This window comes from Elaeis guineensis, chromosome 1, assembly GCF_000442705.2.
Source record: "Elaeis guineensis isolate ETL-2024a chromosome 1, EG11, whole genome shotgun sequence".
NCBI lineage: Eukaryota > Viridiplantae > Streptophyta > Magnoliopsida > Arecales > Arecaceae > Elaeis > Elaeis guineensis.
The window spans coordinates 99493564-99514117 of NC_025993.2; the positions used below are offsets into that span (position 1 = coordinate 99493564).

The following is a 20554-nucleotide window of genomic DNA, read 5'->3' on the forward strand; positions in this document are numbered from 1 at the left end:
ATCAGCATGTGCTAACAATTAGCCCTAATTGGTTAGACCTGAAAGGAAACTATCTCCTAATTTGTGATAACCCAATTCAGTTAGACTAAAGAAGTGTTGAGCCTAATCTATTTGATCAGCCCAAACTTCAAAAAAATAGTCCAAAATTTAGGAAAAAAAAAAGAAAAGATAGGATGAGAAGAAGACTCCAAATTGGAGTCTTCTTCCTCCTAATCTTGTCAAAAAGAATCCAACACTATGAAAGACTCCCAATGCATCTTTCTATCCTATTTAAAGACCACCACATCCCTTCGAGCCTCACCATCATCGGTCATCAATTCATCACCAAAAAACTGTTCTTTCCTTGCTTCTTTTTGATGTCCTTTACCATGCATGCCATAAATCATGGCTAAACACCACCGAAATACATGGTATGATCCATTGATCCTTTAGATAATTTTCTCCCCATCTTCTCTAATCTAAGATCTTAGCATCTAACCGAATTAATCATCGGATTTTTTATCAAGATAATGATGCTTTGTTTGCTTCCCTTGTTTTTGAGTTGATTCCAATCTTCTTCCTTCCTTTCCAACCACCATTGTCGTGGCCCCCTTGGATGAAGTTCCAACCAAACCCTTTGTGCCTTCTTTGTAACCACATCAAAATCATGGCCGCCAATGAGTGGGCCAGCACCCGGATCAAGCCAAGAACATGATCCCTTATTTTTTAGTTGCTTCCTTGATTTATCCTAACTATACCGGTCAATGCCGTCAACGTTGGTTGGAGGATCCTCGACGGTGTTGTCATGATCAGCACATTCATCGGCCATAGTGACCATCGTGGCCTGCATCGCCGACCATAGCCGCTCTTGACGAGAGATCCTTTATGTTCCATAAAAGAAGGGGAAGTAATTCTCTATTTCACCAAGAACCAAATGAAGAGAAAGAGAAGAAAAAAAGAAAAAGAAAAGAAAAGAAAAAAAAAGAAAAAAGAAGAAGAAAGAAAAAAGAGAGTTTCTCTCTCATCACTTTATCTATCTACTATCTCTCTCTACCATGAGTATTGTCCTCTCTACTATGTATCTTTCTTTGGATTGGTAAATTTAGAGGATCCATGTTTCATGATCATTATAATCCTAGCCTAATTTTTATCTTGGGAGATCTAATTTGTAAGGCATTGTATTAGCAGCAACAAATGAAATCACCATCAATATCCTTGTAATTAGTGATCGCCACAAATATTCATATTATTTATGACATTAGAATTTTGCTGCCACTAAGAATTACGATATTGGTGATGATGCTATTATCGTCACCTATTAAATATAATATTAGTGGTGACATATTAGTTTTCATGCATCATTATTATAATAACTATTAGTGATAATAAATCAAGCCATCACTGAAAAATAGTACTATTAGTGGTGACCTTACTTATTCATCACTAAAAGTAACTTTGACATCAAATTTTTGTTACCTGCAAATAAGAATGAGATATTAGTGGTGGCCTTTTTATGGCTTTATGTGCAGTCGCCACTCATACTAGATATTTTGTAATAAAAAAATTATCACCACAGAAATGATTAATATTAGCAACAAATTTCAATAGTTATCACAAAAAGCATAGTATTAATGAAAACTCTAGGTAGTCACCACAAGAAAGTTACCACTAAAAGGATAAAATCTTATACTATTCAATTTTATGTAGGATTTCAATTTAAGATTTTTATTTTTAATCAATTATGACTTAAGATTGATAAAAGAAAGTATTTTGAATAAAATGTACTAAAGGATCCTCTTAGAATTGATTGACTTTATTTATTCATTATTTCTACAAAGATAAGTAATGAACCATCTTTTCAAGATATCTTATTTAAAAGTAGATAAATTAGTTATTAATTTGTGTGTAGTTTATAAAGTTATATTTTGAATGGAGGGTAAACTTGTAATAATTTTGAGATTTTTGAAACATTATGGTTTATCAACTTATTACAAAATATGTACATGTTGATTGGAATTATAGTGTATATGTTATCTTGCAAAAGAGTTTTGACGTGCATCAAATTAGAGCTCTCAGCCTAACGGTGTTCTAGATCTTGTCAATGAGGGTTGTGCATTAGTATTAGACTCCACCAATGGAGGTTATGCATTAGATCTAGACCCTACCAATAGAGGTTATGAACTAGTTCTATCCTTGCCAATTAGAGTTATGTATTGGTTCTGGATCCTATCAATGGGAGCTATACATTTACACTCTGATTATTATTGAGCTCATTATTTTTATTTCTATTTCTAACCTGATCGTAGGATATAAGAATGGTTATAGTTAAAGGCTGAGTTGAATGAAATTTGTTTTAAATCAAATTATTAAATATATATGAATAAATTTGAATAAATTTAATTTTTTAAATTTATATTTTAATAAAGTAAATTAATTATTTTTTTATATTTAATCATGCTATTTGTATTTGAATATTATATCATATGATATAATAATATATATACCATTGACTGCGGTATTGAAGCCTGCATCTGATTATTCATGTTCTGTTGGCGTGTTCGTTTTCTGCCGCCGCCTCATGTTATACTCCTCTGGCTAAGAACCAAGGTTGGTTACTATTGGAGGCATCAGATATCATATATCAACTTGAGGCAAGTGCGACGCAATGCAAAACGAGCATGACCAGAAGCTGTGATCTTAATCTGATTCAAGATTGTTGAATGCACACGCATTTTATTGATGACCTCCTGTTAGCATCTTTTAAAAAAACAGAGATGAATCGAGATGAATGTATCGAATAAAACTTATATTAACTGCCCAAAATATTCTTAAAAAGGATACCTGAGGGTCACACATGAAGTGACCTGCTTTATAGCCTAAGAGAAATACTCAACGAGTTCTGGAGAACTAACTTTTTGGGCTGTGAACAGGCATTTCATGCAATTCCTCAGTAATATTTAAATTTTGATCCGGTAACCCAAGATTCAAGATAAACTCACTGACAATTCATCTAATTTAGGAAAAAAACACGTACACTAATTTTAGTAATGTATAACGTATTAGCATGTATTTTTTCAGGGAGTTCTCCCTGATACAACGGAACATGAATACTTCCATTCATCACCTATCCTGCCTTACTTTATAGGTGATATTCTTCATGCATTTCCTCACTCCTACGTTATTTAAAAAAAAAAAATGCTGAGAAAGATGAGTTCTCACTTTTCAGACCTATAAGGTGCCTCTTAAATAGGTTAGACCACAGAGATGACTACTTATGCAATAACATAGTCACGCAAGCGATGGGACTTCTTCCAGGAACATGCAACACTGCATAACATTACTTCACATATGCATGCTTGCACACCTATCTACTACCAGTCTTATACCGTTACATGCATTAGCAAGCAACCTTCAAAGCATATAACATTTTATTTCTCACATGTTCGCACATGTAGAACTGCCAAATCCTGTAAATAGAACGTCAGCAACTACATACATATGCGAACATGGCTATATAATCATCAAACAAAAACATGTTATAGTCTTCAATTAGCTTTCAAACACCTAAGTTTTTATTTTTTGTCACCCACCATATATTACGGTCATATTTTGAAAGGAGCGATTTTTAAACAATTAGCTATGATGTATCTCCAAATTCTGGGAGTTAAATGCTTGTACTATTATGGTTAAATGCTTGCTGTCTCAAAATCAAACAATGGAAATAATCAGAACAAGATATTCTCTTCTTCTTCTTACCAATCTTTTTTGCTTTTCAAGTAATATAATGACCATAAAATGATGATTGCTCCACAACAGCACGATGCTTGGTTATTGGAAAACCACATTTATGCATGAATTAGCGAAGAGTGAATAATCATTCATCTTCATTAGTTACAAAAGAGAGATTTGCTAATGCACAACTTTGCATCAAGTATATGTCATTAAGCTGCACAACTTAGAAAAGCAGCATTAAATGGATTTACTAAAAGGAAAAAAAAAAAAGACATCAGGACTAAATTAAATGGAGATGAGAAACTTCAGGCATTAAAATAAAATGATTGACAATATCTGAAGCATATTGAAATAACAACAGGAAGTGGAGCAGCGATGCATATAGAGTAGATATCAGTAGCACTTAACAAATGTTAGAAAAAGGGAAATGATGAAGAATGGAGGACGCACCTGCACTTCTTCCCCCATTGATTTTCCACAAAATGGGAAAAAGGGTAGTTTGGCGTTTCAAGACATCATCATTCTGAGTAGAATGCAGACTTGATAGTCAAGCTTCAACCTGAGGGAGACTTAATAAAGCCATCCAGAGGATTATTTCAGACTGCCCACACATTTGAAATACAAGATTTACAACATCATAGAAGGCAAAGTTACAAAAATCTGAAACTATATATATATATCTTATGTATGCCTGTATAGACAATGGTGACGTTTTTTTGGACATATTTCATCTTGATCCATGTTTGATGCCTATTAAAACACTTTTACTTCCGGTCCTCATTCATCTTACCATACAAGTGCAGCAAAATGCATAAAGAAAAGCTTGGCTGGTAAGAGAACAATCGGCCAAACAAGTTGGCAGAAGCTCTCATCAAAGCCTTCAGAGCATTTTTATAATCCACAGCTTATATTTACTTATGTACAAATACACAAGGCAGGGTCCAGTCAGATCCATATCAGATAGGCGCTTGCACAGCTTGATGTAAGGTTTAATGTTTCCAGATTCCTGTATGCTCCTCCTAAGTCGCTGCAACACAGCTGCCCTGTCTATGTCTTCAGGCCATAACCCCAAATCAGGCATTTGTATAAGAGTTTCTGAAGCATCTAAATAAAACCCTCCTTTGACGTAACCTTGCAATAACCATCATATTGTTTTCTTTCTACGCCCTGCACTCATTGCCTCCACTCCAGCTAGCAACCGACGAACAGCACCAACTTCATTTTGAGAAGCGCAAATGGCTAAAACAACATCATAAAGCCTTCGTCAACAACAAAACTTCCCAAACACAACTCGTTACTAAAGAAGATACGGTTTTCTCATTTATGCAGATTTGATATTGTTTCCTGATCTTGTTACATTTCCCGATCTTGTTTTGATTTTATTCTCTGAGTTTATTTTCTTTTCCTGATTTTCTGGTGTTTTCCAATTTTGGTTGTAAATCATGCACTATATAAAGTGCCTTATATCAATGAGAATGATGAGCGGAAAATTATTTTTAAACTCTAGACTTTACATGGTATCAGAGCACTACTTGCTCCAACGAGCCTTTTCTCTTCCGATCCTTCATCGTTGCTTTGCTATGGCCGACAATCCTCCTCCAACCAGCCCAAAAACAACCAGTTTTTCAACTACACCAGGATCATCAGAAACAACCAGCTCCTCACCCTCCATCGTCTTTGGACACGGCACCGTGATGCAGCCCCCCCAACTGATATCATTCAACCCTGCTTCTCAACTATCTCTTAAACTGATGGGAAGCACCAACTACTCAACCTGGCAGGCCCAGGTAACTACCTTGCCGTTGGGGTACGACCTTCTTTCATTCATCGACGGCTCCTCTTCTTGTCCACCTATGAATCTTCAGGATAATGAACGACAACATGTGAATCCCGGGTACAAGCTATGGCAACGTCAAGACAGCCTAGTACGAAATGCAATTATGGCCTCCGTAGATCACTCTATTGCACCATTGATTGCTCATGCTTCGACTGCCCAACAAGCGTGGGATATTCTTCAGACTACCTATGCCAACAAATCTCCATCTAGGATTTCTGGCCTCCGAGAGATATCGTCCAACCTCCGCCGTGACTCTAAACCAGTGGCCGATTACATGCGAGAGATCAAATCTCTTGCCGATGATCTTGCTGCTAGCGATTCTCCGCTAAACAATGAAGAACTTGTGATTAAAGTTCTTAGCAGACTGGATTCTGATTACAAAGAATTATCCTTTGAAGAACTGTAGGACAAACTTCTCGCACATGAAGTGTTTCTTAAACACTCTGAACAAAAGCGAGAAAGCCCAGTTATTACTGCCCAACTGAATCAGCGTGGGCTCCAACAATCAGAACAGAGGACGCAACAACAACCAAAACCGACGAGGCAATCCGGCACCCAATTACTTCTCACCAAACAATCGTAATTTTTTCGGACAGCAACAAAATATTTCTCCTCGTCCCTACACTAACCAACAAAGGGTGCAGTGCCAGCTTTGCGACAAATACGGTCACATAGCTAAGGTACGCCGCTCAAAGGCCCACAACCCGTTTGAAGCTCAAGCAAATATGGCCACTCATGTCTCCAACAACACCGACAACCCTTGGATTGTAGACTCTGGCGCTTCCCACCACATGACAGACAATCCAAATAACTCGACTTTATCAGAGGATTTCTCTGGCAATGACGAGATCATTATTGGTGATGGTAATGGTATCCCGATATCTCATATTGGGCAAACTTCTCTTCCTTTACTACACCTACTCAATCCTTTAAAGTTCCCAATGTTTTATGTTCTCCTAAAATTAAACGGAATTTGATCTCAGTTGCTAAAATTTGTCGTCAAAATCAAACGTCTATTGAATTTTTCCCTTCTTTTTATCTTGGGAAGGATTTGAGCACGGGGGCATCTCTTCTTCGAGGCCGGAGCAAGGATGATCTTTATGATTGGCCACTGGACAAGTTGACTACTAGAGTTGTTTCCTCATCACCACAAGCTCACTTTGCCGCCCCACCTCCATCTACATTACATCTTTGGCATGCCAGGCTTGGCCACCCTCAACCTCGCGTAACAAAAACTTTTGTATCTTCTTTTAATTTGCCCATGTCTCTTAAACGTCCTGTTACCTTTTGCAATTCTTGTTTATGTAGTAAAAATAATCGTCTACCATTTGGTGAGAATTCTATTAAAAGTACTCCACCTTTTGAAGTCATTTATTCCGATGTTTGGGGTCCTGCTCCTATTCCTTCATTTGATGATTTAAGATTTTATGTTATAGTTGTTGACCACTTTACAAAATACACTTGGCTGTTTCCCATAAAACATAAGTCTGGTGTTCCTGACATATTTATAACTTTTAAGCAGCTGGTCGAAAATTATTTTAACACTTCCATTGACACTCTTTATACAGACGGGGGTGGTGAATACACAGGCTTTAGACCTACCCTTCTTAAATATGGCATTCAACATGTTGTTAGCCCTCCCTATACTCCGCAATTGGTTGGTACTGCCGAAAGAAAGCATAGACATATAATTGAAACAACCTTAACATTACTTCACCATGCTTCCGTCCCTCTTAAGGCTTGGTCTCTAGCTTGTCAAACTGCCGTGTACTTAATCAACCGTTTACCAACTCCAATTCTCAATACTACATCACCATTCCAAGCCCTTTTCCGTCGCACACCCAATCCACAAAAATTACGCATCTTCGGTTGTTTATGTTATCCATGGATGAAACCATACACACACAACAAGCTTGAACCAAAATCTCATCCCTGTGTCTTGATGGGTACTCCTCAACAAATAGGTATGCTTGCTTCGACCCCTCCAACAAAATTTTTATCTCTCGGCATGTATTGTTTGTTGAAAATACTTTTCCTTTTGCTAACAACCAACTGCAACTTTCTCGGGTCTCATCCTCCATTATTCCCAGATGGGTTGAACCCACAATGCCGGCCCCATCGTCTCCTCCACTACCTGCTCCCATGCATGATACATCCATACCAGTACCTCCATCTGGTAGCACACCATGTCGACGGCACTTCGTGAGGACCATTCCACTCTGGCCGAGACGTCGACGGCCCGTGCTGGCTCGTCCTCTCGGGTATGTGTTCTTTTGTAGTCTACAATTGATAATTCCTCACCCAATGCCATCTCCGTTCCATTGCCTTCACCCGAGCCTATTGAGTCATCTTCTCCTACACTTGTGTCCACTGAGCCGTCAGCACTCCACCTACAAGAATGGTCACCCGCTCACAAAATAATATTTTCAAACCCAAACCAATTTTTGATTACTTAGCCACCTCCACTCTAGCCACCCTACCCTTAGCACCTCACACCTTTTGCCAAGCCAATAAATACCCAGAGTGGCGTGACGCTATGAAAGAAGAGTATGATGCCGTTATGAGAAACAATACTTGGTCTTTAGTACCTCCTAACGCGTCTCAGAATGTTATAGGCTGCAAATGGATATTTAAAGTGAAACACAAAGCTGATGGTTCTTTTGAAAGATACAAAGCTGGGCTTGTAGCTAAAGGATTCCATCAGAGATCGGGAGTTAATTTTCATGCCACCTTCAGCCTGGTCATAAAGCATACTACTATCCATCTAATTCTTTCTCTAGTTGTGACTTTCAGGTGGCCTTTGCATCAACTGGATATAAATAATGCATTTTTACAGGACACGTTGCAAGAGACTGTTTATATGAAACAGCCCCCAGGTTTTGTCAGCTCTCAATATCTTAACTATGTTTGCAGCCTCCGCAAATCCATCTATGGACTTCGCCAGGCCCCACGTGCTTGGTATAATGAGCTTAAAGGATTTCTTCTTTCATGTGGATTTACTCGGGCACACTCTAACACCTCCTTATTCATCTATCATTCATCTGGAGTGTTGGTGTTTCTATTGGTTTATGTGGATGACATTCTAGTCACTGGTCCTTCTTTGTCTCACATTCGGTCCATCATCAACCTTCTGGGTAAACGATTTTTGATCAAGGATCTAGGGGTATTACACTTCTTCTTGGGTATTGAGGTGACCCCATATGATAAAGGTCATATGGGGTCAACGCAAAGGGTGTTTCAACACCATTATCCACATCCAAAACTCTCTCTCTGAACGATGGCACCAATCCAATAGATGCTAAGGAATATTGACAAATCATCAGGGCTCTGCAATATCTGGATGTCACTCGGTCGGTCATATCCTTCGCTGTAAATCGGTTGGCTTAGTTCATGCATCGTCCTTCTGTTAAACATTGGCAAGCTGCCAAAAGAGTATTACGCTACTTGAAGCACACCATAACTTATGGTTTGCACCTACGACCATTTTCACCATCCCAGCTTGTGGCCTATTCAGATGCTGATTGGACTGGTGACATGGATACTCGCACCTCCACTTCTGCATATGTTATTTTGCATGGCTCTAATCCTATCAGCTGGAGTTCTAAGAAGCAAAAGATAGTAGCACACTCATCTACCAAAGCTGAATATCGTGCCGTTGCTGCTGCTGTTGTGGAGCTTGATTGGATTGTTAATCTTTTTCATGAACTTCATCTTCCTCTCCACAAAACTCCTACTGTATTTTGTGACAATGTTGGTGCCACATATCTCTACCAAAAACCAATTTTTCACAGCCGCATGAAACATGTTGCCATAGATTTCCACTGCGTAAGGGATCAGGTTGAGAAGAAACAAATAGAGGTGAAGCACATTCATTCTGCAGACCAGCTGGCTGATGCATTAATGAAGTCTTTGTCTAAGAAGCTATTTGCTGAGATTATTTCCAAGATCGGTATTCGTCCGGTACCACCGATCTTGCGGGGGCATAAAGAAGATACGGTTTCCCCATTTATGCAGATTTGATATTGTTTCCTGATCTTGTTATATGGTTTTCTCATTTATGCAGATTTGATGTTGTTTCCTGATCTTGTTATATTTCCCCATCTTGTTTTGATTTTATTCTCCAATTTTATTTTCTTTTCCTGATTTTCTGGTGTTTTCCAATTTTGGTTGTAAATCATACACTATATAAAGTGCCTTATATCAATGAGAATGATGAGCTGAAAATTATTTATAACTCTAGAATTTACAGTTACCAACTCATTCAAAAGTACTAGGCAAACCCCACCATACCTTACTACCATATATTTAGATGCAGTATTTTGACAACCATTATGAAAACAAGAAGTCAAAGTCTCAATAATAAAAGGATAGATGGCATGAAACTTACACACTCAAATCGATATATACTTTCATCATGAAGGAGCACACAAGCATTTTCATGATAAACTAGATCCAAAAAGAGAACTGCAGGTTAGTTCATTGAAAGAGTACTTCAATCCTTGCTTTATGTTAAATATATCTGAAAAAATAACTGCTTAACAACTCACACACACACATACATGGTCTTAGATCAAGACCATGTAGAAGAAGCTTACATTAAAAACAAAATTCACATATTAGCAACATAAATTGTAATCAAATAATCCAATCAAACACCAACATAAACATAATAGAAACTACATAACATCACCATCAATACATAAACCTGTCCATTATAACAAAATTCAAACAGCAACATAAAGTCATAATAACAATCCATATCAATACATAAACCTGTCCATCAAGTTCATGACTTACAAAACTCAAAAGAAAGATTGAGGCATCGGGCTATCAATCATCCATAGAAGCATGATTATCATCAACTCCACGATTGCTGGAACCACCAGGAGTCTACAACAAATATATAAAAACTTCACTGATAAGAATATGAAAATCGTAATGTAAATTAAATGATTAAGTTTATGAATAAATATAAATATAATAAGATACATACCCTAGAGGAGTCCATAAATGTGTGTAATGAGGATGTCAACTGATCAATTTGAGTCTTCAAGCTGGATATCACAGTGTCATAGTTCTGTTTTATCAGCCCCACCTCTGCCTGCACTTGCACGTGCACCTGCGCCTGTAACCGCACCTGCATCCATGCCTCAACCTACTCCTGCACTTGCGCCTGCACCCGTGCCTCTACCTGCTCCTTGATCCGTGCCTCCATTCGAGCCTCAAGCATAGAAATATCAATATTGCTAGAGCTCTCTCTAGCATCCTGAGTGTATCAACGTATATCAGATAACTAAGTGGGAGTGACTCCAACTTCATAACCTCTCACTCAACCATAGTGATCCGATCCCAGCAGCTCTGTCATCACCTAGGCCTCGATACGACTGGCCTCCGTAGATGTTGAGGACTCACCGACATGCTCTGTAATAAGAGATGAAGCTCTCTCCTATATTCAATATATATATATATATATTAATTTTATAATTAAAAATAAATTATAAATCATTGTACTAAATGATTATAAATACATACAAATATATCTCGCGACTCGTCAATAACAAAATGACCATCTCGATGAACATGAGTCATCTTATAAAACTTCACCTAACCAGGATCCCTACCATGCTCATCCATCTACAAGAAATATAAATTTCATAAAATATATGATCCATAAATTTCAATTGACAAATAATTTGAAATATGATCCATAAAGTTTGTAATATGCTAAATATTTTGAAATAAGCTTACGTGTTCTTGTCTGCGTCGTGCATAGCTCTTGGACCTTGATGTATGAGGAACAGACTGAGCTGCTCGTGCGGCTCTACCAATAGCAGAATATGCCTACAAAATAAAACAGTATAATATATCTTGTATATATCTAAATTATCTATATTAATAATTAATATAATATAAGATATATGATGAATGTATGTACAATTACCTATCCTTTCTCAGAGAATCAATAATGGACAAGCTCCCTCCACTGATGAGGATCAACATTAGGAGGACAAATACAAGCAACATCATCCTCTACCAAACCCTCTCTCTTGTAGTCCCTCTTTAGTGTTGCCTTAAATTCTTTCTATTTTCGATTAAGAGACTTCAACACCTATTCATAGCTGTCTCGAGGGAGTACAAATTTACTCTATACGTTGAAGCAAGGAAGAATATTCAATTATTAAACAACATAATTAATTGGATATAAATAAATTAACATAAATTATTAAGTCATCTTTTTACCTCTACTAATCATAGAATCTTAAGCTTATATGCGTGAAGCATATCGTTCAATCTAGAATAATTCAAAGGACAAAGCTGACCCTTACGTGCAATGGTACCTAAGAAGCTTGTCAACAATCTAGCCGACTTGTTGATGGGCTACCCCATCCGATTGCATTGGATGATGACCCTCTTACCCTCAGCAAGCATCAAATATCTCTAGCTTGTGTGGGTCCACATCTAATCCGTGGTTTACCTGATGCATCTACAACAAAAACAAAATGAGAATTAATATTAAGAATCATCTAACAAAAATTAATACTTAAGTCTTAATAGTCATGAATATATAATACTTCTATTAAAATACCTTGGATATGTATCTCATCCATAATAGGATTCTCCTCAGCGGGAGAATTCGGCTGTGACTCATAGAAGGATTGGAATTGGACTGCTACGGGAATAATGAAGGACCGGCCTCAGACTGCTGGGACTACCTCAATTGTCGGGGTTGAGCATAAGACAATCCACCATGAGAAGTATGTAACTCCATATCATCGAATCGTCTGCATTAGGGCATGATGTCACCTAATATTCACAAATAGAAACAAAAATCAGATAACATAAGTTATGAAATAATAAATACAATATTGATTGAATTGTTAATAAAAAGCAAAATCAATTAAACGAACATGAATATATAATAAATGTACACATCTTAAATCTCTTACCAATTCAAAATCAGTCAATATTTTCTCTTTCAATATCCATCCTGACCAAGCTTGTAGCATTTGGATCATTAGTTGATGTAAAATTATAAGGCATACACTGCATATAAGTCCCATCATCCTCTACTTCTAACCCCTTTCCCATATCACATAAGCCTCGGGGTTTCATTCTCACCACAACAGCCCATTTCTTATCTTTCAAGTCAAAAAAAACTTGATGAGCTTGAGATGAAAAAATAAATGGATCATCCTTTAATAACATCATAGTATGTATTAGCCTTGAAAAATTTATAAGTGTAAATCCATTCGTATCTTGCTTTAAACCCCTTGGGGAGTTTATATCCATCCAATTACATCGAAATAATATGACTTTAAATTTTTCAAAATAATTCAACTCAAAAATATCTGTAAGTAAATTATAATAAATCTTTCTATTTGCTTTCACCATGATGCCACTGTTTTGGGTTTTTCTAAATTTTTCACGTTCTTTTGTATGAAATTTAAATCCGTTAATGATGAAACCATTATATCTATTCACAATATTATTAGGACCTCGAGCAATGATAATTAATTCATCTGAATAATTACTTTCCATCATCATTAGTACCTACAAACCATGATAAAATTGTCAATGTATTATTTGATGCTTATAAATGTACTCAAAATATTAATCTTTCCTCTCACATAGATAACTAACCTGTTTAAAAAATCATTCTGGGAATAACTCGATCAATCATCGTTGCTCAATCTTTGGATAGGATCGAATGATATGGTTTGCTCATCTCTGAGCAACCAAAAATTTGCTACAAAAAAATTAATTCCTTAATTAACAACATTACATATGATGACAAAGAAATAAATCAATATATAATTAACTATACTAACCAGCGATATGAAGATATTATGTCACTATGAAGTAACACATAATGATGGACTTGTGCTAGAGATTTTCTATCAAGAACCACACTTTCAACTTTTTCCAAAACTCTTCCAGTAGTTAAGAACTTATAAAATTTTGAATTATCGATAATATTATAATTTCTTTGCGATCGATTAAAAATGATCTTTAAATTTTTATGATATCTTGAATAAAATATCAAACACTCTTCAGCAATATATCCTTTTGCAATTGAGCCTTCAAGATAGGCTCTATTTCATATATAATCCTTTAAATGCACAAGATATCTTCAAAAATTAAAAATTTATTAAATCATCAATATGGGTACGACATTATTTATACTGAAGATTTTTAAATCATAAAGTTCAGCAACATCACCTCTCAATAGGATACATCCATCTGTAGTATACTGGTCCACTAAGTTTTGCTTCTGTAGCTAAGTGAACAAGTAGATGAATTATGATAGTAAAAAATTCAGGAGAAAAGATCTTTTTCATATTGCAAAGTGTAAATGCAACACCAGACTCTAATTGTTGAAAAACAGACAGTCCAAATCATGTATTTTTTTTAAAAAAAAAATTATAATGAAAGCAGTAGATTAAACTATTTAATCTCCTACATATGCTTTAGATTAGATCTAAACTATCATCTTAAGATCTATGATATAAAAATATTGTACAAAAAAAAATTGATCTGAAAGAAAAGACTGTATGATTGTATCGATACCCTGAATCAGATCTAACATTTAGATCTAATCCGATGAGTTCAGAACCCATTACCTGATCATGGATCGATGATTATTGCTACTAATGCACATGATAGGAGGTCCTTCCTGATGCTGAATAGCTGCACAATACATCCGACCTCTACAGATAGTCCACTCGAAGCCTCGAATAGATCGTTCGTCTTGGGAGTGCTAGCTCATAACGCAGGCTCTGGATGGCTGATGGAGACTGCTTTATTCAGATCAAATGGACACCTCCAGATCAAAAGATGGAGCTTTTCAAGGAGATGACGTGAAAGAAGAAGAACAAAATTCTTTTTATTTTTTTCTCTCATAAAACTGAAACTAGAAAACCCTAGAACCCCCACCTTAGATCTCACGCCCCAAAGAGGATCTTCTTCCTCTTTTTCTCAAGTAGGGTTGCCCACCCCTCTCTCTAGTTTTTCATGCCCCTTCTCTAAGGTTCTCTCACGGCAAATCTGATCTGGTTTGGCACACAAAAAATCAGCCCTTCTGAAGGTGGCATGCCATGAAGAGTTTGGATGATTTGGTTCAGGTTCAAACAACCTTTAATCTTATCATGAATTCAAATCAAATTTGAATTTATTTTTTAACCAAATTTAATCCACAACTAAAGGACTCAGAAAGCGGTGCGACAAAGTTAGATTGGTGAAAAAAATATCATGCAAAAAATCAATTTGTGCGAGGGAAGAGAAGTGGTCGGCAGCTTGGAAGAGTCCCACAAAAATTGAATTTTTGGTTCCAATCTGATTTCAAATCAATTTGAAGTCAAACTTGAACCAACCAAACTCTAATCCAAAGAGGATCAGAAGAAGGCATCATACACCTTCTGGGCATAAAAAAATTCCACATGGAAACCATTCTCACGCATGAAGAAAGGATGGGCGTAGGTAGAGGTGGCACAAGAGGTGTTCTAATATCTTTTGAATTTGAATTTGTATTCTTATCTAATTAGATTCTTGACCCAACCAAATTAGGTTAGACCCAATTAGATCACCTAATCTAATTAGATAACACATGATATCGATTAAATCTAAATTAAATTAAAAATTAATCGAGTTTGAATCATAAATCGAACATCCTTAGCGATTAGGTCATCTCATAACCTATTCGGATCAAACCAAATTGAATCCAATTCAATTAAATTTAATCCAAACTTCAATACTCCATCAAATTGAATTAATCAGTAATCTAATTGTTAATCAATCCTCCTATAATTCATCAATAATTAGTAAATTAATTGATTACAATTTTTGCATAAGATTCATCATCTATCGAATTGACGATTCGATCCTAGAACGATTCTCAGTCATTGATTAGCCACATGATCAGTCGAAAATTTCTTTTGAGTGTGACTTTATAGATTCGAATCTAAGCCGGTAGTATAGAAACGGACTTCTTATACCAATCAAAGTAACCATATAGCAATGGTACCCGATGTCCGGATAGATAGAAAGATTGTAAAGCATCATTCATGAACCTATTGGCATATGGTTACCGTATAATTCATCCCTTTGATCCTAATGCTTAAGGTGACCTAGAGTTTAATTGTCAAACCTAAATTTGTTAGCCACATTATGATTCAACCTTTCAAATCCATTATATAGATTATCCTGGTCAAGATTTTACTAAATTGAAATACACCGATGCATTAACTCTTACTTATTCGGAGGGATCAATTCTATCTTGACTCACACACCGATTTTGTGAGTACTTGACTGACCTAAAAATCTTCCATCACTGAATTAAAAATTTAGATAGTCTGACATCAAAGTACAGTGAGTTGTTTGCAAGTCACCATGGTGATCTCAGGTCGGAGGGACACTTATATCCATATCCTTCACGAGCTACTTTTGACAGCAGAGTACTCAATAGTTGGTCACATTCAATGATATATACTCCTACATCTCAGTTGTATGCCATACTAATATCTCCATATCGCTTAGTTACGAGGACAACCAATACATATGACACACAACGGCCTATACTCGACAGACGCTATCATCCTAGTAATAGCGTATTATTTGATCGTGAACTAAATTTAAAAATTAAATGACATATCCTTCTATATCGATTAGGATAGTCTTAAGGACTTCATCACAATAATTAGAGTTCATTAAGAAGATATACACTACTTTATGATGAAAAAATCAAATAATAATTTTATTAATTTATCAATTCATATACATTTACATTATTTAGTACAATCATCAATAGGCTGATGCTTGGCTTTGAGACATAATTTTCAACAACTCCCACTTGGCCTAAAGCCAATTAGTACAGTATCATATACCCATCTTCAGTTTATGATCTTCGAACTCCTTGATACTAAGGGCTTTAGTAAATGAGTCGGTCAGATTCTCTTTTCCATCGATCTTTTGAAGCTCGACGTCACCTCGATCTACGATCTTCCAGATTATGTGGTAGAAGTGTAGAATGTGTTTGGTGCATTGATGTGACTTCGATTCCTTCGCTTGAGCAATGGCATCAGTGTTGTTGCAGTATAACAAAATAGGACATGGAGGGAGGGTGCCACTCCAAGCTCACTGATGAACTTTCGTAACTACACAGCTTCTTTCATGGCATCGGACGCCACGACGTATTTCACCTCGTAAGTAGAGTCGGCTACAGTGTATTGCTTGAAATATTTTCAATAGATTGCTCTACCGTTCAGGGTATAAATATAACCTAACATGCTCTTACTGTCGTCATGGTCCGACTAAAAATTAGAGTCTGTCAATTTCATAAGTTTTAAGTCAGATTCTCCATAAACAAGCCACTGGTCCTTAGTATTTCTTAAATACTTAAGGATAGTTTTTACAACCTTCCAATAGTTCTCTCCTGGATTAGACTCGTATCCGCTCACTACTCCTAGTGAGTATGTCATGTCTGATCTTGTACATATCATAGCATATATTATAGAATCCAATATCTAAGTATATGAAATCCTGTTCATACGCTCCCTCTCTTGAGGAGTTGTCGGATAATCCATCTTCGAGAGAGTAATTCCATGACCTATCGAGAGATAGTCCTTGAAATTTTTCATACTGAACCTTTCAGCACAGTATCGATGTACGTAAACTGAGACAATCCAAGCACTCTTTTAGATCTATCTCTATAAATCTTTATCCTAAGGATGTAGGATGCTTCTCCTAAGTCCTTCATAGAGAACTGAGATGACAGTCAGATTTTTATTCCTTATAATGCAGGAATGTCATTTTTGATTAAGAGAATATTATCCACATATAAAACAAAAAATACTATCATAGAATTATTAACCCATATGTATATGCAGGGTTCTTCTCTATTCCTAATGAACCCATACGTTCTGATCACTTTATCAAAACCCATATTCCAACTCCTACTTGCTTGCTTCAATCCATAAATAGATCTCTGAAGCTTGCATACCTTAGACTTGTCTGTAGATGTGAAATCTTCAGGTTGTATCATATACACTTTTTCTTTCAGCTCACCATTGAGGAAAGCTATTTTCACATCCATTTGTCAGATTTCATAGTCTAAATGTGCAGCTATAGCAAGCTTGATCTGAATAGATTTCAGCATTGCCACAAGGGAGAACGTCTTGTTATAGTCAATACCATAATGCTGACGATATCTCTTGACAACCAGACGAATTTTATAGGTCTCTAGCTTGCCATCTGTGCCTCTCTTCCTCTTGAAGATCCACTTACACCTTATGAATTTTATCTCTTTAGATGGATCAATTAATGTCCATACATCATTGACCTTCGTAGACTCCATTTTGAATTTCATGGCTTCTAGCTATTTGTCGGAGTCAAACCTCTGCATTGCATCCATGTAAGAGATTGGATCCTCATTGTTCTTGTCCAGTTCAACAGGATCCCCATCTCGGATCAAAAAATCATAGTATCTATCTGATGGACGTGATACTCCATTGGATCTCCTTAATAGTGCATCATTAACAGATTCTGGATTCAACTTAGTCAAATTGAATTCTGTGGATTCACTAGATTGTATCGGTCCTTCTACTCATTGAACTTCATCAAGATCGATTTTAGAAGCACTAATTCTTTCATTAAAGAATTTTTTTCTAAAAAAAATACTTTATTGCTCACGAACACTTTCTTGTTTATTAGCAAGGTAGAAGTAATACTCTTTTATTTCTTTAGGATACCTTATGAAGATACACTTGTCAGACCTAGGTCCTAGTTTGTCTATTTTTAAATATCTGATATAAGCCAGACACCCCCCAACCCTAAGATGTGAGAGTACTGGTTTATACTCAGTATATATCTCATATGGTATTTTATTTGCAGACTTATTTGAAATCCTATTAAGTACATAGTAAGCTAACTCAATGCATATCTCTAAAATGAGATTAGCAAATTCGAAAACTCCATCATGGACCAAACCATATCTAATAAGATTTGATTCTTTCTTTCTGAGACACCATTATACTGTGATGTATCAGAAGGAGTCCATTGTGAGAGAATCTCATTCTCTTCTAGATGTATCATAAATTCATTGAAAATGTATTTACCTCCTCGATCAGATCGAAGAGTTTTAATGCTCTTTACAGTTTGTTTCTCTACCTCACTATAAAATCGTTTGAACATTTTAAATGATTCTGACTTATTCTTCATCAAGTACACATATCCATACTTAGATAGGTCAACTGTGAATATAATAAAGTATTGATGCCCTTCTTTCATACTTGTGCTCATCGATCCACATACATCAGTATGTACGAGACATAGAACATCATTGGCTTGTTCACCTTTTTCAATAAAAGGTGATTTGGTTATTTTTCTGAGTAGACAAGATTCACAGTTTGGTAATGATTCACAATCATTGTCCTTAAGGATTTCCTCTTGGATTAATCTGTTCATCCTGTTCTTGTTAATTTGACCTAACCTATAGTGCCAAAGATAGCCATCCGAGACATTATCTATCCTAGGACATTTTTTTGATGTGTACATTATACTAGATCATGATACAATATAAATTTTATTGTTCAATTGTCTGTGCATTGCAGTAACACCATTTAAAATGATATTATAAAAAAAAATTTTATTAAAATTTCATAATTTTTTTTGGTCAGAAGGCCTACAGAAATTACATTCAATAAAAAACTAGGACAATAATGACAATCACTAAGAACAATGATATGAGAATTGAATATAAGTTTGATGATTCCTAAAGCTAGAACTATAACTGATCTTCCATCTCCAACATTCAGAAATCTCTCGCCATCTTCAAATCTCCTACTGACTTAAAGTCCCTGCAACGAATTGCAAATGTTAATAGCACTACCAGTATCTAATACCCAGGTCATTGTATCACATATTGAGAAATTGCAAGGAGTTATCATATAATTACCTTACTTAGCAAACGGTTTCTTCTTCTTCTTCGATCTGTTCGGATCAAGGGAAGCAATATATTGAGGATAATTTCTCTTCTAATGATCTTGTTTCCTATAGTAGAAGCACTTTGCTTGACTCTAGTCGGACTTGAACTTGGACTTCACGATCTGACCCCCAGCACTTGGCACCTTATTTTTCTTCTTCTTCTTTTCTTTCTTAAAGGGATGATGCCTGCCTGAAAAAGATGCTCCCACTACATTCACCGTCTCCTTGTAGAGCTGGTGATCTTTCTCATAAGTCTGCAGCAACCCCAACAGACCATGATAGTTTACCACAGATTTGGTTATTCGATAATGACTGAGAAACCGTAAGTAGGACTTTGACAAAAAATTTAGAATCATATCTTTCCCAAGCTGCTTGTGCAAGAAAAAGTGGAGCTTACTGAGCTGCTTGATCTGTTCGATCATGTACAATATATAATTGGTTACCGATGCCCCCTCCCTCATCCTGACATTGAAAATAGTACAACCAGTCTTGTGTCGCTCAATGCCGTCAGGAGTGTCAAAAGAATTATTCAACACTTTGAGTATTTCTTCGACTAAGCTTCCTCGAATTTGTGACTGAACTCATCGTTCATAACCGCTTGCATAATACAACATATCATGGTGCGGTCATTGAGTCACTTCAAGTAAGTATCTCAAACCGCACCGCGAGCATTAGAAGTGGGCTCCTCAGGTGCTGAATCCGTCAGCATGTATAAGATCCTCCATGCTCTAGGACTATCTTCAATTTTTTATACTAGCTATCAAAATTGGATCTCTTTCTTTATCTCTTTGCTAGCAGTCATATGTGATGCTTGACCAAGATTCTCCCCTTGCCGATCCCACACTTCTTCGGCTTGGATATAGTTCTCAGTCCGCTCCAACATCTCAGCAAAGTCCTTTGGGTAGTTCTGATTAAGTGAAAAGAGAAGATCATTTTGCTGAAGCCCGACCTTGAATGTGATCATTGTCATGGATTGATTTAAATTTCGAACTTCCAAAGTCACAATGTTGAATCGACCTATGTAGTCTC

General features: G+C 36.3%; 1 protein-coding gene and 2 pseudogenes across 1 annotated transcript; all 3 read right to left on the reverse strand.

The window, feature by feature from the left end:
* Nucleotides 1-10703: 10703 nt before the first annotated feature.
* Nucleotides 10704-12152, reverse strand: LOC140856378 (uncharacterized; annotated as a pseudogene).
* Nucleotides 12153-12505: 353 nt separating this feature from the next.
* Nucleotides 12506-13090, reverse strand: LOC140856380 (uncharacterized). The gene has a single exon (XM_073253548.1). It carries the CDS (start codon nt 13088-13090, stop codon nt 12506-12508), a length of 585 nt encoding a protein of 194 aa, XP_073109649.1.
* Nucleotides 13091-13201: 111 nt separating this feature from the next.
* Nucleotides 13202-13887, reverse strand: LOC140857914 (uncharacterized; annotated as a pseudogene).
* Between the last annotated feature and the right edge of the window lie 6667 nt (nt 13888-20554).

Excerpts from the sequence above, each read along its gene's own strand:
- LOC140856380 (XM_073253548.1), bottom strand. The coding sequence starts at position 13,090 with ATGATGGAAAGTAATTATTCAGATGAATTAATTATCATTGCTCGAGGT.